Source organism: Anas platyrhynchos, chromosome 11 (genome assembly GCF_047663525.1).
Source record: "Anas platyrhynchos isolate ZD024472 breed Pekin duck chromosome 11, IASCAAS_PekinDuck_T2T, whole genome shotgun sequence".
NCBI classification, from domain to species: domain Eukaryota; kingdom Metazoa; phylum Chordata; class Aves; order Anseriformes; family Anatidae; genus Anas; species Anas platyrhynchos.
Genome location: NC_092597.1, coordinates 14,155,958 through 14,182,828, shown reverse-complemented (window position 1 = coordinate 14,182,828; position 26,871 = coordinate 14,155,958). Strand labels below are relative to the sequence as shown.

At 57.1% G+C, this 26,871-nt stretch overlaps 1 protein-coding gene across 6 annotated transcripts; it reads right to left on the bottom strand.

The window, feature by feature from the left end:
- Nucleotides 1–610: 610 nt before the first annotated feature.
- Nucleotides 611–25,479, bottom strand: RBPMS2 (RNA binding protein, mRNA processing factor 2). Of its 6 annotated transcripts, none has more exons than XR_011811984.1 (9): nucleotides 25,065–25,479; nucleotides 14,048–14,125; nucleotides 13,115–13,153; nucleotides 12,515–12,577; nucleotides 11,502–11,652; nucleotides 10,766–10,914; nucleotides 7,802–7,969; nucleotides 2,043–2,116; nucleotides 611–1,814 (listed from the first exon to the last, which is right to left on the bottom strand). XR_011811984.1 is itself a non-coding variant. In XM_038185081.2 (8 exons), the coding sequence occupies exons 1-7, from the start codon at nucleotides 25,122–25,124 to the stop codon at nucleotides 2,054–2,056; spliced, it is 603 nt and encodes a 200-aa protein (XP_038041009.1). In that variant the 5' UTR covers nucleotides 25,125–25,479; the 3' UTR covers nucleotides 611–1,814; nucleotides 2,047–2,053. The 6 variants fall into 6 exon arrangements, 2 of the variants coding, with proteins under 2 accessions (XP_038041009.1, XP_027321902.1); XR_011811985.1 differs by having other exon boundaries at nucleotides 2,047–2,116; XR_005268641.2 differs by having other exon boundaries at nucleotides 7,807–7,969.
- Between the last annotated feature and the right edge of the window lie 1,392 nt (nucleotides 25,480–26,871).

The following is a 26,871-nucleotide window of genomic DNA, read 5'->3' as shown; positions in this document are numbered from 1 at the left end:
CCTGTGCGCTGTACCACACAGGGAGGCCACGGGTGGCACCCCATCCCGCTGTGCTGGTGGGGAGAAGGCTTTGTAGGGAGGCAGGGATCGGGGAAGCTCCTTTACAAGCACAGGGCCGCCCTCCCAGCACAGTTAGAAGCCCCCAGTGATGATTTTGTGCCGTCAGGGCCCCTGGAAAAGCAACTACCCCTTGGCCAGGGCCGCTGCTCCCGGGGCTGCTCTGGCAGGTACTGATAAGGGCAGAAGCGCTGGGGGAGCCTCTTGCCCTCCTGCAGCCCCAGCTCGCCCCGAGCCCAGCAGCGGAGGAGGAGCTGGGCGCTGCTGCAGCTCCGCGGCCGTTTTGCCTTCTATGGACATCTCTGCAGCGAGGAACTGCGCTGGCACGGAGGAGAGGCCACCCTAGGCCCCAGGGAGGGGGAAGAAAAACACCCAAAGCCATCGTGGTTGCCTGTGCTTAGAGGCCTCCTGGAGAAGCTCAGCACCAACAGCCCCTTAACCAGGCCGTCCTGTGCACAGGGGGCAGAAGGAAACCCCCCAAACAACCCTGGCAGCCCCACGCGCTGCCCCAGGCCATGCCCAGCCCCAGAAGAAAACACTCCAGACCACCAGAAAGAGTCACAGCAGCCTCTGGGTATATTTTTGTTTGTCTGTTGCATTTCATATATTATCCAGTTTCACATTCTCATAGGATCAGCAAGTATAGAGCAACTTACTCTCAAATCTTTTAATACAAGCGAGACAGCCATGGTCATATAATACTTAAAGCACTTCAATACCAAGCAATAAGATGCTAAAACAAAAATTGCACAATTTCTTGTTTACTATGCCTGACTGAATCATTGTTACAGAAGACAACCCTTCTCTGTTCAAGCTTTTAACTAAACATTAACTTATCTTACAGGATTACAATTTCTCTTTTAATAATAATAATAATTAATTGCACACAAACACACAAGAAATTCTTTATGATGCATAAATATTTCCTTATTACACATGGTACAAAAATACTCGTACTTTTTTTTTTTTGTTCGGTATTCCCATAAGGATGGCTGATTATTTGGCAGGACTGGATGCTCTCCAATCAGAGGGATGTGGAAAAGAAGAAAAAAAGAGGTTAGATATTTTACAGCCTTTCTATATATAGCAGTCTGAAAGAAATAATATAAGAACCCTGACTTTAAAACGGGAGAATGGATGAGAACAGAAACCCAGTGCATCGTACTTGGAGGAAAAAAAAAAAATAAAAAAACATTTTTCAAATTCTTCTGGTCGTACTGGGAAGGGGGAGGGCGGAGGTGGGCGAAGGGGTGAGACAAGGACAGTTAGTATTTCTCAGAGCCAAGTCTTCACCGACGCAAGATGAAAACCTTGATGGATCAATCCGTTGGGCCAAGACCTGTTGCTAACAGTTACACAAACGCTAGAACAAACAAACTTACACTCACACATACACAAGTTAAGTGTTTTAATTCATGCCAGAAAACATGCAAAAACCCGATTTGCCTTTCGTTTCCTTCAGCCGAGCCGCGGGCGAGGCGAGCCCGGCACCGAGCCCCCCGCCACCCCGGCCAGGTTGCGGCACGGCCGGGCGGTGAAGCTCAGCCAGGGAAGAGGTCCTGGGGGTGGACGGACAGACAGCGGGACAGAGGGATGGAGGCGGCGTGCGGCAGCTTCACAGTCCGGAGGGGGGATGCGCCGGGGCCGGGCGCCTTGTCCGCTGGCCGCAAACCAAAGCGAGAGGAGTCGGAGCAGTCGTCCCTGGCACATCCCTCCGCGGAGAGGCGGGGAGGAGGAACACGAGCCGAGGAGAGACACTGTGGGATAGGGATGGCAGTGAGTGGGGCTGGATGCAGCCGTGCCCCAGCCCCGTCACCCCATGCCCCCACAGGGAGCGGGGCTTGACCCCGCTGCTCATTATCAAGACCCAAGCACGTCCTTTGTGGGGTGCGTGGGGCTGGCGGCGGCCCAAGCTCCCATCCCTCCTCCCACCGGAGCTCAAGGACAGGCAGGACAAGGACAAGGCTCCAGGAGCGATTACTTACTTACTAACAAACTAACAAAACTGACGAGACTTCCATCCTTGCTGGGTAGCTTCGGAGGGAGGATACCAGCGCATCTGGAAGAAAAGAAAGCCACGCCAGAGGTCCGTGATCCAGAGTAATTGCAAACCTTTAGCTCCGTTAGGCCACCGGAGAGGCACGCTGAGCGGAGAAGGCTCCAGCAGGGGAAAGGATGGACGTGCCCCAAGGAGCACCCCAAGGGCTGGCGGCTTGTGCACAGACAGGCTGAGGCTCACCAGGCACCAGGACCTTACCACGTCCTCCCTTAAGGAGCACAGCAGGATCCCACCGCTCTGAAGGGAGCTCGCTCCCCCTCTCAAGGCCTGCCTCAACATCCCCAGTATTTTCCAAAGCCAGAAAATAGTGTCCAAACTCACACCCAGCTCGCTACAGCACGCTGGGCAGCACCACCCAGGCTAGGAAGGGTCCTCACCACCAAGCCATGTAGGAAGCTCATTGCTTCAGAGCTGCGCGTGAGGGGGCACACCCCAGATTTACACCCCAAATTTACAGCTCTCCCCCCCAGAACAGCCTCAGGCAGGGCAGAGGAGGCTCAGAGCAGGCACACACCACCTCAGTGTGGTAGCTGCTCTGCCTTCTGCCACCACAAGGCCACACACTTTAACCAGGCAACCTCCCCTTGGCACGGGTAAGACCTGCCTCATCTACACTGGAAGAGACCAGGGGCAGTGATCCAGCCATCCAGAGAGGCTCCAGGCAGAGCACACCACAGGAACAACCTGTAGAGCAATAAGGCAGCAAGACGCAGAGGCTTCCTCAGTCTTTGCAGCAGCATCTGCTGCTCAGGGCTGCTCCTTGGCAAGGAAGGACCCAACAAGATGACACAGGTACAGAAACCAAACAGGCACTTTCAGCCTGTCAGTAGAGGCAGGGAGCTGGCAGCATCCAGTAGAATAGCATCAAGACATCCAGATGCTCACGCTCAGTTTGCAAGACCAGGACGTGGGGCTGGGCCACTGCAGGCTGGGATGGCAGCCGGCGATGCAGGAGATGCTCCTGCAGCCAGCACACTGCCTAGCAGATGCACTGCGGTGCATGCAGCAGAAATCTTGCTGCAGAGTCACCCAGCAGTGAAGATGCAGACCTGTGTCCCTGACCCCAGCTGCACGAGACCTGCCAAGGGCTGTGCACAGGTCTCCAGAGCTTTGAAGACAGCCAGAGACTCAGTGACAGCCCTGGGATTACTCCCCAAGATAGGAACATCCCTGATAGCCCCTCCAAACCCCACTCCCTGGGAGAAGCAGCGGTCTGTCTGTTGATGGAAAGGCTTTGCACGCACCGCTGTAACACAAACACACAGCAAGTGCCAAGACCTTGATATGGCAGCCTCCTTACAGAGGCTGGAAGGGACAACAAGGTCACACCTCCCAGAAAACACAGCTGCCTGTGAAGGCTGCATCCTCCCTCCACCAGCACAAGAGCTGTGACACCACTAACAGCCCCAAGCAAGAGCTGGAGAACTTGGGGTCCTTCCTGTGATGCTTCCCAGAAGGAGAGAGCCCTGCAGGTTTCCTCAGCGAGGCGAGGGCTGCTGGAAGCCAGGCTCTGGTACCTGCACCAGCACAGGGCAGGATCAGCCCCTTCCCCCCCCCATCACCAGGAGGTGCTCACTCAGCAGAGCCGCAGCCCAGGTCCTCCTCCGCTGGCTGACATCTCCCACTCCAGCACCCCCCCCTCGACAGCTGGAAGCAGTTTCCTCCTGCCCAGCAGCAACAGGAAACTCCCCCGAACTTCACAAGGCTGCGAGCGCTTAACCCCGGGAGCAGCCACCATCCTGCGCCTGCCCAGTTGGGTGCAAACACATGCAAGGCAGCCACCCCCATCCCCAAACCCAGTGGCTCTCCCACCCCTCCACAGGGGGTCCGAGCCAGCTCCTGCTCCATATACAGCCCAAAGCCTCCAGCAGCTCCAGCTCAACAGAAATCCTGCTTGTTCACAGCTCTGGCACAAATACACCTCCATCTCTGCGCCAGGCAGGGACATCCCAGGCCAGGAACCAGCGGGAAGCACCAGAACAACCAGATCTCCTAGCCAAGGGGGACACTGTTGGAAACAACAGCCCATCAGGACAATTTTTTCTTCACATCTCTCTTGGGTGCCTTGCTTGTCCTGGGATGCAGAGGTGCTGTGAATGGGGGCACTGCAGCCACCTGGAGGAGGGGACCAGGTACACCAGGACATGGCAGGGATGTCTCAAGGGCTGTGATGCACCAAGCCAGGTCAGAGCACTTCCCTGGAGGAGCCCACACCTGAGGGCTTCAGGGAGGTCTACAGTCTCTCCAGGTGGGCTATCCGTCATGTAGGAAGCTGAGGCAGGGAATGGGGATGGATATCCAGGAGGGGGATAGGGAAGTAGAGCAAGGGAGGCTTTTACTGGAAGACACGCAGTTGTTTCTGGAGCTGCATTAGCTCACAGTTGGAAGGGAGTCTGGCCACACCACTGCAAACATCCCCTGCTCGCCTGCCCGCAGGGACAGGACAGACACCGCCAGCCAGCTGCAGCCGGCCTCAGGTCCCAGAAAACAGCTGGAGAAGAGCAATGTGTGCCTCCACTTGCCATCTTCACAAAGCCAGGGGAAACAACAGGATCAGCACACGGGGCAGAGACATGCCCCAGCGGGGCTCCATTCTCCTTGTGAAGGTCTGCTTCAGCTCTCCCAGCTGTGCTCAGAATTTAATACCCACTTCTCTTGATTGCCTTCCTTACGGAGAGCAGGAAGAGCAGGCCAAATACACACCGCCATCCTCAAGCCATCTTCAGCTTAGACAGCCCATCCTTCCTCCTTAGTTACTTGTAGGTCTGCTCATCTTCACCCTGCAGCCAGCCCCAGTGCCTCAGGGAGCTCAGAGCTGTACCTACCTCCAGAACAGAGCCAGCAGCTCCCATGTACCAGAAAGACCTCCCTGTGTGGCAAGGAGGAAGCAGCCCCTCCTCTGGGCTCCCAGGAGCTGGTAGGACCCCAGCAGCTCACGACAGGCAAGGACAGCCTGCAGAGGTACACCACCAGCACTGACACCAACCAGCAGGGCTCTCCGGACACCTCCAGCCTCATTTCAGCTGAACCTCCTGCTTCCAGGGTCCTTCAAGAGAGCTGGCTTGAGGAGATGAGCACACGAGCACTTGCATGCTCTGCAAGACCCGAGCAGCTCAGCCTACCATGAAAAGCCTCACTGCAGCTGAACCGAGCGCTCCCCATGCGGCTGCTGTCAGGGAGGATCTGCACATCCCGTGCCGTGCTGAGAAGCACATGGAGGAGGACAGGCAGCGATCCAGCCCTGTTCCTCAGAAGGGGAATTTCAACACACATCCAATGCTCTGAAGCACTCTGGGTTGAAAGCCTATGCTCCAGAGAGTGGAGACCTCAAGCAAGCAGTTCTCCTTTTCCCAGAGCAGGAATGAGGTGGGCTGCTTCCATTTGTTGAGCCAGGGAGAGCTGTGCCCGTTGCAGTTCAGGGAGTCCCTTCTGACAGCATCTTGGTCCAGTTCGCTCCTCAGGTGTGACAGAGAAGGGCTGCTTAGCAGGTACCCTAAAGAGCTAAGAGCATCTCATGTTCACTTTTCTCTGGCTAGGAGGAAACAAGTGGCTTGGGGAGAGCTTGCTCAGGGCTCCTTAGCCAGCACTGAGTCACTGGATTTTAGGCAAACATCACAGCCATGAGATTCTTGAAGTTCTTTTCACACTTCTAAGGATCCAAGCCCTGAAAAAATAATCCTGGTAAGTCCTATGTGTCAGCCCCAAACAGGCAATGGGTTATTACACAGAGGAAATCAACCGCGGCTTCCAGCCTCCCATTGCAGGGAGGGTCCATCACAGCTCAGCTGCCACAATGTGAAGTCCAGCAGATTTTGCAGACAGGACTCCGAGATCAAGCCATGTGGTACACAAAGGGAAATCCCCATGGTCTGCAGATTGCCGTGGTGTCCACAGCTCCCAGTCTCGTGACACATCACAGCAGACAGCAGCATCCAACAGGAGGCAGGTACTGGAGAAGTGCAGCACCTGAACCCATCCCAGCAGATCTGCTCCATGCTCCCAGCTCTTTAGGACCAGCACCCGATAACAACCACTGGGACCAGCCTCATGTCCATCCACAACAGCAGCCACAGCTCAGGAGATCCAGCTTGCCCTGGGCAAGCTCAGGCAGCGATCAAGAGGGAAAGGCTGGAGAATTTCTCAGAGCACTGGCCTCCTCTTCCGTCGATGGGCTCTGCCTCAGCTCCATGCTGGGAAGCCTCAGGGTCCTGCTGGGCTCTGCATCACCACCACACAGCCACAAAGCAGAGCTGGGACAGCTCCTTCCCCTCCCCTGGGCAGACCCAGCTTCAGAAGCCCACCTTCACCACACCATGAAAACCTCCAGCCCATGTTTCTGCTGCTGGCAGCAGCTTTGAGGCTATGATAGCACCTCAGGCAGCTCACCCCCAACAGGATGGGCAGCTGTGAGCTTTCAGTCCACAATTTGCTCCCTGCCTTGAGAGCATCAAGACCCTTCTGGATCTCCTGCACGCACCATGCAGTGACTGCCACCAGCCTTACCCACACATTTATGGGATGCTCCTCTACGCTGATCTCAGGGCAAGTGCTGCCACCACAGCTGGAAGCATCACTTTGCAGAAGAGCACTGAGAGCCCCTGGTGTCTCCTGGTGCTCAGTCAGAGGCTGGCTTAGGGACACTCCAAAACCCAGTTCCACATCAGAGACACAACACAGCCCGACTCGGTCACACAGACACTAGATGAAACAGTGCAACAGGTCTAGAGAGACCAGGTTTCCACCCTGGTGGAAAGATCTCCCTTTTCCCAGGGCACTGTCTCAGCACATCTGTGCATCCCACAGTCTTCCAAGGACAAAGGCATTCCTCAGCCCCCATCCTTGAGGACATCTTTCCCCATCATCACTACCACAAAGGGGAGAGGAAAAAAAAAGTCTACCCAGAACCACTGCAAAGAGAAGTGATCCCAGACTCAGTTCCTTCAGTAGATGACCACAGCAACCATCCTCCCTGCCTGCCAGTCCCAGGCCAGGCCACCTTCCCTCTGCCCAGCCTCCCAGCTCCCTACACCGCTCCCAGGCCACAGATTCCCCTCGTTGCAGCTCACGAGAGCTGCATCCTGCCTGTGACTGCAGGCTGCAAAGAGAAGCCAAGCTCCAGGTAGGAACTTGCTCCATTTCCAGTGACTGGAGAGGAAAGAGGTGAGATTAGACCCATGAGTAGGGGCAGGGTCTGTCCCGATATGCGATTCTGGAACAAAGTGACCGGCAAGTGCTGTTGTCTAACGTGCCCGGTAGAATTTAGTCGTGTGCTACCGCTATCACGTCACTCACCTCCCCCACCGTGTGCCAGGAGTGAGGTCAAGGTGTATTTCTGGTTGCCCTCAAAGGGTCGTGGTTGGGGAGAAACCAGGTTTCCTTCCTGCCAAGGGGCAGGATCATCTCTGCCCTGGCTCAACCAGGCTGCTCCCCTCCCGCCGGCAGGACCTGGCTGAGCCTGGCTCAGCTGGGAGGAGTTGATGTAAGATGGTGCCATGCTGTGTGCGCCATGTCATGTGCTGCCAAGTTGGAGATGTGGGTTAGAAAGAAGGCCTGGTATCTCATTCCCCAGGCTCTGGTGGGTGGGTAGCGTGAGGCCCATGCACTGGGTGGGCAAGGAGATACGGGCTAAAGAGATGGGCAGAAGCTTGCAAATCCCATGGTGCACCTTGGAGGAGAGATGGTTACCTTACCAGTCTTTCCAGACGGGGCTGCCATCATGCTTAACACTTCTAGGAATGGAGCTGTAGTACAGCCACTCCACTAGCTGCAATTAGGCATCACTAGGGCGTCCCATCTCCAGGGACAGCTCTGAGCTTCAGGGCTAGCCTGCGCTGGCATCATGGCTGGAGTTCACTAGGGACATCAAAGGAGGGATTTGAGAGAGGGTGGGAGGGAGGGAAGGCAGGTGGGACAGTCTTAAAGTCAGGCGAGTCCCCGCAGGTAGAGGCTTTCAGCAGTGCCACAGTCACACCGGCAGCACGGAGGGACCCCATCCCCACGACACGGCGATGCCGGGAGCAGAGGGGTCAGTCTTCTGTGCGTGGCTTCCCAAGGGTGCCTGATGCACGAGCCAGGGCCAGCAGCCTCGTGCCACCTCCTGCCAGCCCTCCAGGAGGCTGCATTGGTGCAGCACAGACGGCAGCCACTCTCCTCTCAGACTTGAGCACAGAGATGCGAGAGGACGAGCTCTTGGAGTTTAAATCTTTTGCCACAAGCTCCCTTTAGCTGCTGCCTCCACCTACACACTCCCTCTGTGATTAATGGAGCTGCTGCAGCTCCTGGCACCCCATGAATGCCCTCTAGCCAACACCAGTCTCCGGAGGAAGAGCTGCTGCTGTCCTGGAGAACAGCCCATGTGTCCACCACGCTGACAGCGAGGTGAGCCAGCCTCACCAGGGCTCAGCACACCAAGACCGAGGCTACAGCTTTCAGCCCGGTTTGAGAGCAAAAGTCATCTCTTCTCACGCTGACTCAACTCCACCCTGCCTCGGCTCTGCAAGGGAAAGGCCTCCAGCCTAGAGAACAGGCAGCTCGGAGCGGCCACCCTGAGTAATGTTTAACCCCATAAAACTTTATTGGTAACGTATGCTGCGCCAGAATGTCTCCTGCAGGGTCACCGCCAGCTCAAGCACAACGCAGCGAGCAGCAGCCGTGGCTGCTCGGCCAGCCTGGCTGCTCGTCTTCAGGAGATGGCTGGCCCTGGCTGCAGTTTGGAGGGGCTACGCTGGCTCCCTAGGGCTTACAGGAGCATCACCTGCTTGGGCAGGGGGTCCCTCGTCCTCCTGAGGGCTCCCTGGAGCTCAGGGGTCATCCTGCAGGCCAAAAGACTTTTGGATAGCTAATCTGTCTGCCCAGAAGAGGTATCTTACCAGCTGGGGGGCAGGAAATCAAACCCCAGCAGAAGATGTGGCTGAAGGCCTCCTTCGTTTTGGGAGAGCAGAGTTCCTTCCTCCGCCCAGCACACACCATAAAGTTTTGGTGTCTAACCTTTCTGTCCCTGCACAGTCACCGATGATCACCCTTGAAGGAACCACAGTAATGGTTTCACCTTCCTCAATTGTCTCCAGAGGGAGTGTTCCTGGCCCTCCCTGCTAGGGCAATTCTGGCAGCAACAGCCCTTGGCTCCACCACCCCATGCAAGGGGCAGGGATGGAAAGGAGAGACTTCTGCTCCCCTGGGCTGCCCAGGAGCAGAGCACATTCAGGTGCTCCTGGAGCTGTGGGCACCATCAGTAGCTCTTGGAGAACACCAGCAAACAAAACCTCCTGACTGGGACAGACCTAGCGAAGGACCAGCCTACCTGGAGGCCTTTGAAAGATGGGGCCAGTGTCTGGTCCTGCCCTAGGCCCCACATCCCTCTTGCCTACCCTGCAGGAGCTTCAGCCCACTGCTAGCTCACCAGCAGAAGGCCAAAAGCAGAGGACAAGCCTACACAGGCCAGAAGCTCGCATCCCCTCCAGTGTTTCCATCTTGCATTTGGACACAAGCTTGGGTTGAAGCCATTCAGTTACAGTCAAGATGCTTGCAGGAGCAAGAGGATGATGAAGGACCAACTCAACTGCTGGCCAGGTAGACAAGGTGATGGGACACAGCTCTTCTTCCTTTCAAGCTAAGCAGGGATGAGCAGAGCTAACTGCCCTGCTTGGTGGGGCAGAAATAGCAGAGGTTAAACCCCAATGCTCTGGGGACTAAGCCTGGAGCCCCACCAGCACTGTTACAGGAGCAGAGACAGAAGTAGGCAGAGCACAGCTGGTGATAACACCAAGCAGGGTTGGGACAGGGGCTCCAGGTTCTCCTACACAAGTTCTCCAAACAAAGCACCTTAACATGGGGTGATGACATATCTTCTCTACTTCAGCTTTCTTTTTGCATTTCCCCAGCTTCAGGAGATGTTATACTGGTGGTGGTGTCTCAGTACATTAAAACACTCCAGTATCAAACCAATACAGGCACCCCTACACCTCCTGCTGTCAGCAAGCACACCCCAGGGACACCAGGCAGCTGGATGCACCACCACCAGCATCTCCACAGGCCCACACACCAGTGACCCTCTCTAGCCTGTGCCCAGAGGGGCTAACAGTTCACCACTGGCTCACGAACAGAGCTCCTTGCAGTGGCAGGGCTGCGGTCACTCATCCTCTGCAGGACATTCCCCTCCAGCTTCAGAATTGTTTCTGCATTACCTGGCCCATGGGGTTCCAGCTGAGCCCCTGAGCTTCAGCACTGAGCTAAGCTTTCACTTCACGGAGGACATCTCCTGGCTATCCTACGTGCTGGCACACAGGGTATCCTCCCAGCAGTCACACCAAGTTCTCTGGCCAAGGGTACCAAAGCCGGCCAAAAATTGAGCACGGACTTTCTCCAGCTGCCTGCCTCTGGCACGGGAGGAAGGCTGGACCTGCAGGGTCAGAAGCCAGCGCAGAGCTCTGGCTGCACTCAGGTCACCTATTTATCCAACAGGCTATGGCTGAGACATCTGCCCCGTGCTTTGTTCAGGGCTGGGGGCCCCTGCGCATGGCAGCTGGGAAGAGGCTTTGCCCAGGAGTCAAGGTGCAGAGGCCAGGGTCGAGCTGGCCAAGCAGAACCCCGAGAGAGCAAGAACCAGGAGAAGGGGGGAGAGGAGAGCGCGGTTCTTGGCGAGCAACTCACCTGAGCGTGAAGAGCAGCGGCCGCAGCAGCGGCCGCCGGGTACGTGAAGGCGGCATGGGGGATGGCTGGGGTTAGCTCCGTGGTGTACAGGGGGTAGGGAGCCCATGCTTCTGGGGACGCTGGAATAAGAGCTGCTCCAGTCAAGTCATCTGGACAGGGGGAGACAAGGTGACAGCCTCTCAGTGGCCGGAGCCAACAGCCTGCTTCAGGGATGGGCTCTGGATTTTTCACCCCAAACTAGAACTCTGCACTGCTGCCCCAGCAAGGTTTAAAATATAATGCAGGTAACCCCCTGCATTCTGCTCCTCTGGCCTCCCAGCCTTGCCGGGAGAGGCCAAGAGCATGTCCCATCCCTACTCCACACCCCACAGGGGCACTAGGCTTCATGCCTGGGCCACCACCAAGCCTCAGCAGGGCTGCCTGCCCCACCAGGACAGGCTGAGGGTGCATGGCACAGGACCAGCCCTTTATGCCTTGCACCTAGCTTAAAGCACTTGAGTAGTACCACTTCAGCTACGAGAACCAGCTCTGCTCTCCCGATGCTTCTGGTGTTGGCCAGCAGCCTCGGCAGATGCCTGTTGTTCTCCTACAACCCCAACATGCTGAGAGATTTCAGCCAGAGCAGGTGGCTACAGTTCCCTTGCTACACCAAGCTCTGACACCAGCATTCCCAGTGCCAGGCATCTCCCAGGCTGGGCCAGACACTGCCTCCAGCTGTCCCCCCCAGCATACTCACAGGGGTCCCGTGCAATGAAGTGTGCGCCCAGGGCAGGGTGGATATTGGTGGGGTTTGGTGTAGCCATCAGCTTGCTCTTGGCCATCTTTGTGTTGGCTTTAGCAAACTCTAGCCGCAAGGTCTGAGGGTTCTCTGGGTCAAAGCGGATGCCCTGTCACAGAAGAAAGCACAGGAATCTCTCAGAGGAAAGGCTTCCTATCCAAGCACAGGATGCACTCATGGAGTAGAGCCTAACCAGGGGATCAGGGCCATCACCCTGCAGTCACACACCCAGTTTTTGTCACCTCATGTTTGTATTTTCATTTTTAGCTGGCCCAAGGCTACTGCTTCCAAGATGAGGGACTCAGCTTTGCTCTTTAAGTGCAGTTTGCCAGCCAGCAGAGCAGGGATGTAGTGCTCGTCAGGAAAGATGCTCCATCTGCTGCCATGGCAGAGTCAGGGTGGGAAGGCTGCTCTCCTCTGACACATCCTTCTGGAGCAGGTACCTTCTGGTTGCAGAGGTCCTGGCAGTCCAGAGCGCAGGACAAGGACCTGCTCTGCTGAACTGACACTTTCCTTCAGGACATTTGGTAAGCAAGGCTTCAAATGAGGCTGTCAGCACCAAGCAAGCCTTGTGGCCATTTGACAGAGCTTTGCAGCGAGCCTGCTTCACTGCCCAGCTAGGCTGGTGTGTGCAACCTGGAGCCCCACAACACTGCTGGGACCACGGGCTGAGCACCGCATGCCACGACAGAGCACTGGGTGTTGCTGTACCTGTTCACTGAGGCTTAGTGTCCCACACAACCCTGCATCAGGTACCCTAAGCCAAGCACGACTGACATCAGCCCTAAACATGACTAGCCCTCCTGCCCGCCTGGTGCTGCAGGACCATTTATTTGGTATTTGTGGGCAAATACCAAATTTGAGACTCTCTGACCTTTCCCATGCTGCAGGGAAGCCACGCATCACCCCTGCCCACAGCTCCAGGTGGAGTGACCGCAGGGTGTACAGCCACCAGCCCTCCCAGTACTCACATTTAAGGCGTTCTTCGCTGCTTCTGCACCAGCCCGGCTGTCAAAGGTCACAAAACCAACTGGCTAGAAGAAACAACACTGATTTCAGTTTGGAAGCCTCTTCCCACTCCTCAGACCACCCTGCCACCCTCTCTCACCTAGACAGCTTATAGGAAGCAGAAGAAACCACATGAAACTGCGCAGGGCTTTCAGGCAGAGCTTGAAGGGGCTTGAGGCAGTGACTCTGTCTGCTCCCACCACACCAAAGTGCTTTGGCATTCCTACGCAAGTGGGCACAGCAGCCCCCTCAGCAGAGATCCCCCTTGCCCACAAACAGAACTGCTGCTGCCTTGGTTAGGATGGGAAGGTTTTCTGATGAGGCTGAAGCACCATTTCTCCTGCAGCACCCATCAATACGGGCAGCCATGGGCAATATGGAAATGCTCAGCACGTGCTGAGAGCTTGGGGCCACCAGGAGAGGAGGCAGTGAGCAGAACCCAGCTGGGTACGTGGTGCTGAACACAGACAATGCTTTAGACAGTGAAGTGGCATCTGCACCCCTTCCCTCCCAGCACATCCAGCAGAAGCCAAGAATACCCCAGCACTGGAAAAGGGAGGTACCTGCTTTGATGTTAGCTTGATCAGTGACCCTTCATAACCCTAGAGAAAGGAAGAAAGCGAGTCGGTGTCAGGTTCCTGAAGGAGCCAAGCTACAAATGAGAAGTGATGCAACAGCTCCAGGAGCTCCTGCAGCACCAAACCCTCCACAAGGCAAGGTCTGCAGCAGAGGCAAATACATTAACCCATCTCCCAGGAGCCATCCTTCTCTTTCCCACCAAAGTAGAAGAGAAATCAGTCACCAAGCAGAGCAGGTATCTCAACTAACCCATTCTTCTAGTCCTCTCAGGAAGAAACCCTCTTTTCCAGCTCCTTGTCAAGCTATTAAGATATGAAACCCTTGGCTGGGTAGCACACAGGGAGCACAGAGCACCCTGTGCTAGAGGAGTGCAAACAAGGACTCCTGGGGAAGAGGCTCATTTTGATGCGAATTTCTCTGCTCATTCCCCAACTTCCCAGGTCCTGCACAGAAGGACTTCCAGGACATTAGGACCAGACCTTCCAGAACCTCAAGCTGGCCACTTCCAGCAGCTACAGAGCCACCACCCCCCCTGCACTGGGGAGCAGCAGTACATGGGAGGAGAAATGCTACCCCAGACTCCAAGGTGGCCAGAGGGGAGATATCTAGTGAAAGTTGTATAGGAACTGGGTCTGGACAAGTGGTAGAGGAAGGGCTGGTCCAGTCAGGCAGCAGTGCTGACCACACAGCCAGCGTCAGGCTTGGAGACAGCGGGATTCCAACAACAGGCTCTAAGGGAGGCTGCCAAGCTGAGCACAACCTACAGGACACCAGTCCCATTTCCTAACGGGCTCCCAAAGCTTCCACAGAAGGCCTCGCTTCCCACTTCATTCTTGCTTCCTTCTGGCAAGGTCATTTCTGCAAGGCTGGCCGTAAGATAGCATCTTTCCCCCCAAAGCCCAAACCTGAAGACTTACCTTGAATGGTCGGAAGAGTAGGTAGAGCTCTCTGGGTTTGATGTCCACAGGAAGACCACTGACAAACAGAGTCCGTACCTAGGAGAGAGGTCAATGAGATCTACTGAGAGGAGACGTGCAGGACTGGAGTGGGAATAGATGACAGTTCAGGAGCTCTGTGTGGTGGAGGCAGGGCATCTCACACCAAAGGTGGCCTCACAGGCACTCACACTTCCCTATATCAGAGGATTACTGTCACAGATGAGATGCACCCAGTCCTTTTCCTCTTTCCCCAGAGGATTTAGGCCTTCACAAAAATCCAGACTCTAGAACAGTTTGGATTGAATAGGGTGTGGACAGCAGCCCCAGTCTTTGACTGGACCTTGATGACTAAGACAAGACTGTACACCATCCAAAGCACTAGAGCAGGGTGAAACATCTCACCACTCCAGGAGAAACTGGTACAACCCTGACATGTCTCTCTAGTTCTTCCCACAGACATGAAGTGCTAGATCTTGATCTCCTTTCCCTAGCCCAACCTAGCACCTCACTTCAGCCACGAATTCAGAGACAGCCCTCAATTTTGTGAGCCAGCTCACTACTATATGCACATCTTTTACTTCTGCGAGAGCCCCAGAACATCACTGGGAAGGTGGTTTTGGGTCCACCCCCGCTCCTTCACCAACACACCCCAGACCTTTCAGAAGTCCCTCTCAAAGCATCTCATAGTGTCCATCCTACTACAGCCAGCCACGAGCCAGCTGTGCTGCACCAAGTCCAAGGAGTCCGCTGCTCCTTCCAAGCCCTAGAGGTAATACAGCAAATCCAAACGTATTTGTACAAGCACAGATCCAGTACCAGAGGAAGATCTCAACAGACAGCGACAGAATTCACATGAATAGCCAGGAAGATGCAGCAGTACTACAGGCTGATGGAGAATGTTGCTGAACACTCAGACCATCGCAAGCACCTTCTCCCTGCACTGGGAGATGTTGGCTGCCAGCCTATTTCCATAGGAAGCAGCACAACGAAGCTGCCAAGATTTCTTGTAAATCAGCACTGAGCTGGAAAGGGAAGTTATGCACTACAGAGGTCACCAAGACACCAGTCATCGTTAATAAGGAGCAGGAGACCGCAAGCTCAACTCAGCCAGCACCAACAGAGAAGCAAGGGAAGACAAAACTATGGGAACAAGATGGAGCTCTTCATTCCTTGCTCTAAACTACCTGGCTATGCCACTCACTGAAGCAATCCCAAACACATCTCTGGAAGCTCATGGGACAGCAGCAGGGCATCAGTGCTCAGAGAGACACCAAACTGCACCAGAGACATTTGGGGTGGATGCAGCAGGAGCAGAGCCCTTGTGCTGGCCCTCTTCCAGCCGGGAGTTCACACTCCCGTTACGTTCCCATGGCAGAAGCATTCTGCTCCCACACTTCAGTTTTTTGTTTCCACTTCCCCAGAGGAAGGGGGTTGTACCTGACACCTCGTTAAACCTCTTTTCCCACCAAAGTGAGCAGCACTCTTGCCCTGCTCCTGGGCTAGAAGCTGTGGCCACCAAAAAAATTAAAAAGAGGGATTGCAGCAGAGCCTCCACACCCTGCGGGTCTTTGGGAGTAGCCAGATCCAGACTCCTCCAAGCAAGGAAGCTTCTGCCGTTTTGCCACAGGGAATACACATCTCCTTGTGCTCCTGTGCCCAGGTCAGCAACACCCATCACATCAGCCCAAGTGGCAGCGTAAGCCCTCCAGGATGGACAGTGAACACCAAGTCTTGGGGTGCTCTGCCCCTCTTTCTCTCCACAACCCGAGACCAAAGCCTGCCACCACCCCCGTTAATGCACAGAGCCCTCCTCCAGTCCAGCACATCTGGGATGCAGCCACTGAGCATCTCTCCTACCCCAAGTGCCAGCATTCCCAGGCTCAGTCCTGGGGTCTTTCCATCCCACCCAGCACCTCAGATGAGGTCTCAGTGCATTCCTCGGGGCCATTTCATACCCAAACAGAGCAGGCAGTGGCAGCCAGCAAGCCACTACAGCACCTTGAAGACTCCAGGCTTCAGCCTGAGCTATGTGGAGTGGCTGCTGCACGTTCCCAGAAGACGCGCAGCCATCTCTTGCAGGGGAGGACTGCGCGGAGCACGGTGGCACACATGTGCCTCAGCCATGTGAAAGCACCATCCCTTTTCAATATTTCAGAATTTGAGTGCGTTCAGCCCCCAGAATGGATGTTTCTTCCGAGCAGATAGAAATCTGCATCCCTGTTGGGTCTCTAAATGGTCCCGTGATGTGCAGCTGGGTAAGTCCTTGCGACAGGCGTGACAGAATGGAAGATGTGCAGTTGCTTGGGGAGGGAGAAAGTCGGCTACTCAGAGCCCTTACAACAGCCTGAACAGAGCAGCGCAGGTGCCTAGAAAAGCTCTTTGTCAGAGGCAACAAGCTCCTAATGCTGTCTCCATCAGCTGCTGCCAAGGACAGGAACAGGAGACCTCCTTTCACAAGCTTCAAAGCTTCCCTTGGCCTCCAGACGCAGTCTGTCACTGCACATGGCTTTGGAAGGGGGACCCCAGCTGACCCACAGCACCCCCCAAAAACCAGCATTGCCCCAGAGCAAGCCTGGCCAGTCCTGCATGCCACAGGATCTGCAAGTGAGGTTTCCCCAATGGTCTTGAGACAGATTAAGGAAGGGGCCTGCTCAGAGGAGCAGGTTAGGAAAGGAGATGAGACCAAGTGGGTGGGTTTCCGAGATCCCTGCAATTCAGCACATCGGTGAGCGATCTGGCGGAGGGCAGGGGGAGTGAGACCAAGATATTCAGGGAGGAGAGCCTGAGGCTGGCAAGAGACCCATTTAAGGCTTATAAACAGAGCAAGGCAAGCCAGAGACTATTTCTCAGACCAGGTGTGAGCAGGAGATGAGCAGCAACCTGAAAGCAAAGGAGATGTACGGTATTCCAACAGGAACAGAGCAGGAGGCATCTCACCAGTCTAAGCATTGGGCATGGACTGTGGGCAGCCCTGGTCCAAGAAGGAGGAATTATATAGAAGAGCATCAATAAAGGCTTTGGACAAGCACCTTCCAGTGTATTAACGGCACTGGGACTCTCCAGATGCCCCTTTGCAGCCCAAGTCCTGCCGGCTTTGAGGCCACCAGGACTAACACATCCACCCTTCCAGCCCTCATGGTGCCACAACGGGGTGCTTTAATCAGCCCACCCTGCCTCACCAAACACCGGATCCACTTTGACATTCAGCCTCCCCACAGAGTAGCCGGAAAAGCCACAGGGCAAACATAATTATTTTTATTTTATATATATTATATATAATGTGTGTGTATAGGGCTAGATAGGGCTAGATCATTAAGTACCTAAGCCAAGGTGGATGTTCAGCAGGAGTTTGGAGAAGATACCACAGAAAGCTCTCCAGAAACACCTTGTTCTGATGCTCTGAGACTCAAGTGGCTGGTAGCAGAGCAGAGGCAGCAGCTCAGAGCAGCCCTTTCTTGCCCGAGCTGCTCCTCACCATGCACACAACCAGAGAAGCAGAGCAGCTCTTGCCTACGACAGCCCAGCAGGGTCACGCTGCTGGAGGCCCTGCAGAAAACGCGCTCCCTTCCCTGTCCCTGCCCCCTCTGGGGATGTCCCCAGTCCAAACACCCGGCAGAGATGGAGGAGAGCCATGGAAAACAGGATTCGTGCCAGGAGGGACAAGACCATCTAGGCCATCTCTTGAAGAGGGAGGATCCCAGCGCTGCTTCCCACGCAGGAGCAAGGGAGGGACAAGGACAAAGCCAGTTAGCGATCAGATCCTCAGAGGCTCTAAAGCCGTCCTTGCACAGCTGCATCCCCCAGAAGAGAAACGCACCCAGTGCGAGCACAGCCAGGTGCTTAGCACCAAAGTTTCAGCCAGCACAAGTCCTGTACATCCGCATCTCCTGCCTATGTCTGCTTTAAATAAGCGCTCGAAGGGGAGCCCTAAGAGCAGCCAGACGCTGCCCTGCAGCCCAGCAAGGGTCAAGTTATGTCAAAAATGCAAAAACACAAGCACCCGTCTCCTGCAAGGCTGCTCTGGTAGTTCTCTGGGCTTTCATTAAGAGATTGCTCCAAATCCTCCCACAAGCAAGCGAGGCAGAAGGGGAGGTTCTGCAGGATGAGGCTTTTAGCTGCGTTTCCCACATCCCTGCATTAACAAAACTGTGACCACTCCAGCTCCCATCAGAGCCCTGGGGCCGTGCCGACATAGGAAGGGAGCCCGGCACCCTACAAGCTCAGACAGCATCCCAAAAGCAGTCCCCACTCCAGGCACACAAGCCCACCACCCATCCCCTGTCCCTGTAATGCCTTTCTGGCTGAGCCAAGCTGCCCCATAGCCACCTCCTGCACCGCAGCTATTCCTGTGGGAGTACAACCCCAGCTGGGCACCCGGCACCCCAAGGACTGGGGCTGCAGCCCCCAGGATGCTGCTGAGCCCCAGCGGCCGCGATGCGGCTGGGGCCACTTGACACGAGGCTGCTGGAATGCAGCAAGGCTGCAGGCAGCCCCAGGAGCAGGGACTTATAAGGCATGGATGGGAAAGGCGGGGAGCCAAGCGTGCACAGCTCGGCTGCAGAGAGGGGAAGGCTCGGGAGCGCTGCTGCCGGGGCTGAAAACTGATGGGGACTCTCCAGATGGGCTGCAGGGCTCCTGCCGCTGCTCCAGGTGGAGCCAGCCCTGGGCAGTTTTGCTCTTCTGCACAAACACCCCCCCAGATAAAGAAAACAGAGGAAAGAGGCAGCTGATCTGCAGCTCGCAGGCTGGATACCACTGAGCCCCAGGGCAGGATCAGAGCTGGAGTTGGGCACCAGCACTTCTCCCCCTGAGGCTGGGGCATTCTGCACAGCTCTGCTCCCAGCTGGATCAACCCTTCTCCAACAAACCCACAGCAGGCAGGGGGACACCACCAGGGCTCAGCCACCCCTGCGGTCAGGGCAGGAAGCAGCTCGAGCAAGGGGAAAAGCATGGAGAGGCACCAGCCCCTGCCTGGAGGAGCAGGAAGCACATGGGTGCCGATAAGGCCAGGCACAACGGGGCAGCACCCAAGAATAGGACATGGCTGGGGCAAAGGAAGTGCTGCTGGTTACTGTCCCAACGGGGCAGCTCCCCAGCTCAGGAAGATGCCAGCACAGCATCCCCCCTTCCTTCCACCTGGCCAAGAGGTCTGCTGGGCTAGGAGACACACGGGTGGTGCAGACAACACGCTGGATGCTCACCTCCACCTGGTACCACCCGGCCCATGTGGCACCATGAGGTGGCAAGGGACCTACAGACCTCTCAGCAGCAGCTGGAGCCATGGGCATCACCCACGGGGAGGGCTCAGGAGCACATGCACCATGGAAAGCTTCTACAGACCAGCTCTGCCTGCTCACACCCTGTGTCTCCTGCCAGGAGAACAAATAAGGTGAGACATGTTCCTGCCCTGACAGCAGGGTGTTGGTCTGGATGCAGGACCCTCACAAGGAACATCCTCCCCTTGGGTCCTTAAGCATGTGTCCAAGGTCTCTGCCCAGCCACAAGTCAGAGTCCTGGGCACCCTTCAGTCCTACATCTCCTCTACTCATACAGAGTACACCTGGAGGCACTCGACCCTCTCCTCAAACCAGCCTGATGTAGGGCAGCACACTTCTGGCCACACTTCACATCTCCATGGGCCAACACCAAGCAAGTCTTCCACAAAACCTGAGCTATGGTGAGCTGCAGGGTTTCATCAGCTCTCTGCTATTAATGCTAGCTATGGGAGAGTCACCCTGATCCCAGGGAACCTTTTGGGATTATCAGTAGGATGCCTCAGCACTGAACCACCATTGCATTAGTTCAGTTCCTGGCAAGACAAGGCTACTGGACAGCGGGCAGAGGCCATCCTACCCAAGAACAGACCCTAAATGCCAACCCTAACCAGCACCAAGCCCTGGCCTCCACACAGCACTCTTCCCCACAAGACCCCAAGTGGGCAGCCAGCCTGTAAGAAACAGAAAACAAGGCAGAGGCAAGACTATCAGCCCAGAAGGAGAGCTTCTGCTGGCTCCCAAGACAACAGCTTTGATACGCAGCCAAGTTCTAGGACCTCACCCCACACTAACACAAGAACCCACCATGTCCTTAGCAGGGAACATGCCATCCCAAACTGGGAGGTGCAACCAGTCCACAGTCTGTTCTGGGCTACGCAGCAGGGCTGGAGGTTTTCCACGTGAGTAAGGCTGTCCTACTTGTCCCTTGGTTTTGAGCAGCCACAGCCTGTGCCCAGGTAAGTTTGGGCTCAGGAGCAGAGGAAAGAGTTGTGCGAGGCCAGCACACGTGGTCCCATGCAGCCATGATCCAGACACACACCCCCACAAGCTCTGAGCACACCAAGGAAAGGCTGGAGGCAGGATCTGCTACCAACATCCTGCCTCCCTGTTCTCCCAGAGGAATAACATCCGTCTGGTGGGGCTCGAGACCGTTCCTTCCCACAGGGCATGCAGCAGAGGTCAACATCCTGCTCCTGCCCACATCTCCAAGCAACTGAGGGAGCCCCAGGCCCAAAGAAGTCCTCACCGCCCCAGACACACCAGGCAGAGCCCAGAGCTCACAGAAGTGCCCTACCTCCACACCTTCTGCCATTCAGCCATCACCCAAAGCATCACAACACAACACCCTTCATCGGGGCTGAACCAAGGGGGACAGCAGGCCCTGGGGCAGGGGGGCCCTCAGGCCTCCCAGCCACACCAGGACCCTACAGGACAGTGGGCAAAATACCCTTGCCAAGCTCATGGTCTCAGCTTCTGCCACACTGAGGGCAGGTTCACCTGGCACAAATGCCCTCATGGCATGAGGGCCACCACTTGCCCCAGGGTCCCTCCTCACCAGACGCACCAGGCTGCCTCAGGACCACAGCTACACATGGCAGTGTGGCCCCAATCCAGCATCTCCAGCACTGGGGCTGCATCCCTCTGCCCTGCTGCCTCACCACGAGGGGCTTCACAGCATTCTGCACACAGGAGGGATTCATCTCCAGCCATCCCACGTGGTATATGGGTGTTTTAAAGCACAAATGGATCCTTCCCACTTACGGCCTCTGCCACACGAGATATCCCTGTGTAACAGTGACTGCTGCTGTAGAAGGCACTGCCCTCTTCCAGGGGTGGCCTGTGATGTAGGGACACGTGGGGAAGACACCTCAGGGCTTCCTGAGAGGCTGAAGGAACTGGGATGTTCAGCCTGGAAAAGAAAAGGTCCTGGGGAAACCTCACAGCAGCCTGCCCATGCTAAAGGGGGCTGCAGGAGAGCTGGGGAGGGACTTTTTGTCAGGGTGTGGTGATAGGACTAGGGGTAACAGCTTCAAGCTGAAAGAGGGTAGATTTAGATTAGATATAAGGAAGAAATTCTTCACTCAGAGGGTGGTGAGGCCATCACCCAGGTTGCCCAGAGAAGCTGTGGGTGCCTCATCCCTGGCAGTGCCCAAGGCCAGGCTGGGTGGGATTTGGGCAGCCTGGGCTGCTGGGAGGGGTCCCTGCCTGCAGCAGGGAGGTGGAATCAGATGGCCTTTGAGTCCTTCCCAACCCAAACCACTCTAGGATTCCACAGCACAAAAGCTTTGAGACCACTCACCTCCAGATCTGACAAGGAGACCAGCTCTGAGGCCAGGTCTCCTGGAGAGCAGGTGAAGCACCTGAGCCTTTATTTCAGGCACTCGGGGCCAGGACAGGCAGAATGAAGCATTGCCCCACGATCCAAGCAGCTCAGTCTTCGTGACTCAGCAAAGCCTGACCTGGCTGAGACCAGCAAGCCCACGAGAACTTCTAGCTCCAGAAGCGTTCTGCACCAGCACTGAGGAGTCACGCTTGACTTCACACAGTGCCAATTCCTCCAGCACAGACAGGGCACCGGGACAGGAGGAGATAACAGGGAGACTCCCACAGCCCTCTCCCAGGAACAGGGACTCATTGGTAGGCCGAGAGGAGTGGGAACACTGCAGTTCCCAGACCCTCCACGTGCATGGTGACTTCAGGGTATTTGCTGGGCCAACTATCTGTCAGTAGCAGAAAGCCGCGTCTAATATCGAAGATACTCTCACGATGCACAAAAACAGCTCTGAAGTGAATCACCAGCCAGACAGAGCACAAGGAGATTACCAAGTGGTGACCACAGCCCCTGCACCCGCAAGCTCCACATAGCAAAGAGCAGCATCACAAAGTCATTTGACTTCAGAAGGCACATTAATCTTATTTGTTTCAAGTCAGAGAGCTAGAATCCACGCATGTAGGAGGTATCTAGGTCCACTCAAGTGGAGATTACAGAAATCAAGAAGCATCTGGCACCAGTCCATGAAGGGCTACAGCCACCCAGCGCGAAACACAGGCTGCTCACCACTGGCATTCCTGGATGCTTCTGGCAGCCCCAGCATGCTACAGAGCTAAGAAAGGCCAGGGACAAAGTACTTGCTACACGTGCCAAACCAGAGCTCTGCCCGTCCTCCTTCTGGAGGCTGCAGGGATGCCGAGAGCCTCCTTCCTCCCAGAGCGGGGTATTCTCCAACTGCTGGGTACCACCACAGCCTCGCCATGGGCCAGAAGGGAAGATGCCCCTCTCCCAGTGGAGAGGCCCCGAGGTGGTGAGCACACAAGCTCCCCCAGCTGCTCGAGGGGGGCACGCAGCACCCAGGCAGCTGCCAGTCTCACGCTGCCCCTGGGGAGTGCGGGGACATGAGCTGCCATGCAGATTGGCGGCTGCCTGGAAAACTAAACAGAAGATAGCAGCAAGTGGGGAGGGAACGGCTTTGGGGAGGTGTCGGGTGAGGAACAGCAGGGACTGACATTCGGCCCTGTTTGTTTAACATTCCCATTAACGACCCAGAGAGGAGCAAGAGGCATTCCTGTCCTCCGCATGTCACCGGGCAGGAAGGGGCTGCGAGGTGCGGGGGCTTGCAGATTAGATAAAGGGAGAGGCTGAATTTGGGAGCCTCATACCACTGCATCTGGGGCACACAGTGCCCTTCTGAGAATGCTCTGGGAAGCAGCAGAGGAGGCTTGGGGCGGGGTGCAGCCACAGCACCAGGATCTGGCAGCATTATCAATGCCGTTTGGGAAGATATTCCAGCATTCCCTGATACTTGTGCTGGGATTGAAGGAGCCGCTTTCACATTAAATGCAATTATTGATAGAAGGGAGCAAACAGACCTATAGCAAAGGGAGCTCTGGGCAAGCATCTGGGCTAGCCCAGGACACAGCTGAGCCCCCAGCCACAGCAGTACCCTGAACACAAGGTCACTCCTGGTCCTTGTGTCACCATTAGCTTCCTCTGCTGAGAGGATGGCTTCTGCTCAGCCACAAAAAACCCTTTGGAGGGCTCAGAGTGGCCACCAGGGAGCCCAACGAGCAACTAACACCGTAATTTGTGGTGACAGCAGGATCCCAGAGGAGGGCTTCCCAACAGCAACCCCACCAGGCACAGGGACACCCCCACCAGCCCATCACCTCCCAAGCATCCTCAGCCACCTCCGGGACAGTCAGACATCCTCTGCTCCCCTGGGGTCAGGGTGACAAACACAACCACGATACAGACCTAGGAGGGTGTGCCTGACTGTCCCCCTCCCCACACACAGCCAGAGGCGGCACGATGGAGAGCAGGGGACACCTCTGCCGCAGAGCCAGCCCCACACTCTTTAATTCTGTTTTTCGACCACTAAGCATAACCTTGGAGAACACCAGACTCCCAAAATGTAATAAGGGCACACCAGCTTCCAGCACCCAAGTGTCCAAGCCACTGCCAGGCTCCCTGAACACCACAAGCTCACGCGGCCACCACCGAGCCCGAGCCGCGATGCACCACACGGCATCAGCCTCGGAAAGCTTTGCAGGCCAGTGAACAATCAGATCAAGGAGCCGCATTCAGTCTTCTGTGCGCACGTGAAAACCCCCTGGTACTGAGCACCCAGAAAGCTGCGTGTGTCCCCAGGTCCCTCTCCACACTCACACACACCAGTGCCGCCCAGTGAGGCAGGGACGTGCCACCAGCAGCATCACAGCCACGTCCCATCGCGTCACCTCAGCCTTGCTCAGCAGAAGCCGAGCCGCGGCCACCACCTGCCCATCCATTCCGCCCCATTACCCGGGACTCCACACCAAGGGTCGCAAGGGCCCCGCAGGCAGCTGGTGCACGGGGTCCGTGCGGCCCCGGGGGTGGCAGAGCGGCCCGGGCGCCATGTTGCGGCGGCGCGAGCGCACGGCGCGCTGGAGGAGAGCGAGGGGAGGGGGCAGCGCATCTCCCCGCTCCCCAGGGCTGGGTGCGGAGGACTGCAGCAAAACACTGCCCAGGCTTTTTCCCAACACCAAGATGGAGGAGAGGAGGCAACCCCATCAGACCAACGTCGCCCCAACACGCGGCGGTAATGACGATGTTGATGCCCAGCCAGCGGATCCGCAGCCTTGAGGGCTGGGCTCCATGTGCTTCAGCAAGTGGCTATGGACAAGCAACCCTCCTCGAGAGCCCTCCCAGTGCAGGATCCAGCTCATGACGGCTGTCCAAGGGATGGGGATGGCAGCCAGGGCGGCTCCCAGCCCTCTCCAGCCCCAGCCGGGCTGCCAGCACACATGGCACAGGCTCCATCACCCAGGTTTGCCCATCCCTACAGTCCATACTGGTGCCTGGATGCTACAGCCTCGTCCCACCAACCATGGGGGATTGGGAACAGGACTCTGTCCCCCAGGGCAGCAAAGTCCCTGTCCCATGAGGTTATGAGACCACCAGGCTGCTCTCTCCCAGGGCTCACTACATCAGCGCTGTCAGTCAGAACCCCCTGCCCTCAAAAACCCCGATGCCACCATGCTCCAGCTCCCCGACTCCCCAAATCTCCAGCTCCCACAGCTGGACCTCAGCCCCACAGCCCAACGACGGGTCCCTCAACACCCCCATACCCCACCCCGATGCTCCATACCCCCGACACCCCGGACCCACGAGGCTCCGGAGCTCCCCGCTCGCAGCTCTCCGGACCCCCGACGCCCCGGTTCGCGGCCCCGCCGTGAGCTCCCACCTCCTCCTCGACGTTGCCGCCGCCGTTGGTGTGCTCGGTGTCCTTGTTGAGGTTGCTCATGGTGTGGGACCGGGGAAGGGGAGAAAGAAAGAGAAAGAAAAAGAAAGAGAGGGGGCGAAGGGGAGGGTGCACAGCTGCTCCGGGGCTCGGCTGGGCCGGGCAGGGGAGCGCTGCCGGTGCTCAGGGGCGGTGCGGGGCGGTGCGGCGCTGCCCTCCCGGTTCACATGCGGTGACCCCCGGGCTCCGCTCCGCTGTTAAGGACCGGACCGGGCCGGGCCGGGCCGGGCGGAGCTCAACGAGCCGCAGCTGCGGGGCCGACGCGCCCCAGCCCCAGCGCCAGCCCCCGCCGCTCCCGGTGCCGCCGCTCCCGGTGCCGCCGCCGCCGCCGCGCACCGAGCAGCGGGGCCGGGACCCGCCCGCCCCCGCCCCGCCGCCCCCGGGGCCGCCCCCGGGCCGCCCGCCGCCAATCCCGGCCCGGCCCGCCCCCGGCCGTCGGGGGGGCGAGGGGTGTCCAGGGGCTTTTTTTGGTCGGGTTCTGTTGTGTTTTTTTTTTTTTTTTTGCGGGTCCGGGTTTTTTTTGTTGTTGCTTTTTTTTTTTTTCTCTCCTCCCTTTTCCACGAAAAACTTTCTCAACTTTGATGAACTTTCGGGCTTCGGCTTTTTAAAGAGACCGGCGGCTCCCCGAGCCGGCACCGATCGCTCCGGGCTGCCCCCGGGGGCTGGGGGAAGGCGCTGGGCTCCCCCCGGGGCTCCGAGGAGCTCGGGGCTGCAGCTCCGAGAGCCGCCGTTACCCCCGTGAGAGCCCCGAGCCCCCGGCACGCACCCCATGGGCTCAGGATGCGCGTCCTGTACCCTAGAACAGCATCCCCGGGGCGGCAGCCCCACATCCCTAGGACAGCAGCCCCACATCCCTAGGACAGCAGCCCGAGTCCTCCTGCAAGAGCAGCCCCTTGTCCCAGGCGCACAGCCCCGCTCTCAGCCAGCTCTGATCGCCTGCTCGGCTCCACGGCTGGGTGGAAGGAGGGGAGATGTCAGCCCTACCCTGTCCCCCGTGGTCCCATAGGTCCCCCGAGCATTGTGTGCTCCCGGTTCTTGGCTGCTGGGGTTGGCCCCGCCTGGAAGTGCTCTCTCGCCCAGGCTGAGCAGCATCACTGCTCACAGAACCGCAGGACCGCAGCACGGTTGGGGTCGGAGGCACCTCTGGGTGCACATTCTCCGACCCCTGCCCAAGCAGGGAGACCCAGAGCAGGTTGCCCAGGACCACGTCCAGGTGGCTTTTGAAGATCCCCGTGGGTGGAGACCCCACAGGCTCTCTGGGCAGCCCGTGCCCGTGCTCCATCACCTGCACAGCACAGGAGCGCTTCCCGATGTTCAGATGGAGCCTGGCGTGCTCCAGCTCGTGCCCAGTGCCTCTGCTCCTGGCACTGGCACCACTGACAAGAGCCTGGCTATCTTCTAGCAGAAATGTTCCAGTCCTTTGATCGTGTTGGTGGCTTTCTTCACCCAGCCCCACAGCCAGCTCCCCACCATGACCGCGTGCCCTCATCTCCAGCACCACGTTGTCCCACCTGGGCTGAATTTCACTTCAAAATCAAACTTAGTCCATGACCAAGACTCTCACCAATGCCTTGCTTCCAGTAGCAGCTTGGGGACAACATTTCATTCATGTGTGTGCTGTAAAGTGGTGTGAGTGTGGCTGGGTGCAATCACAGCTGATTTCTCTGCTGACACCTGGGTTCGGTGCCCTGTTCAAGCTCCCACTCCTGACTCGCTTCTCCACCTGGGTGCACGGAGGCTCGTCAAGACA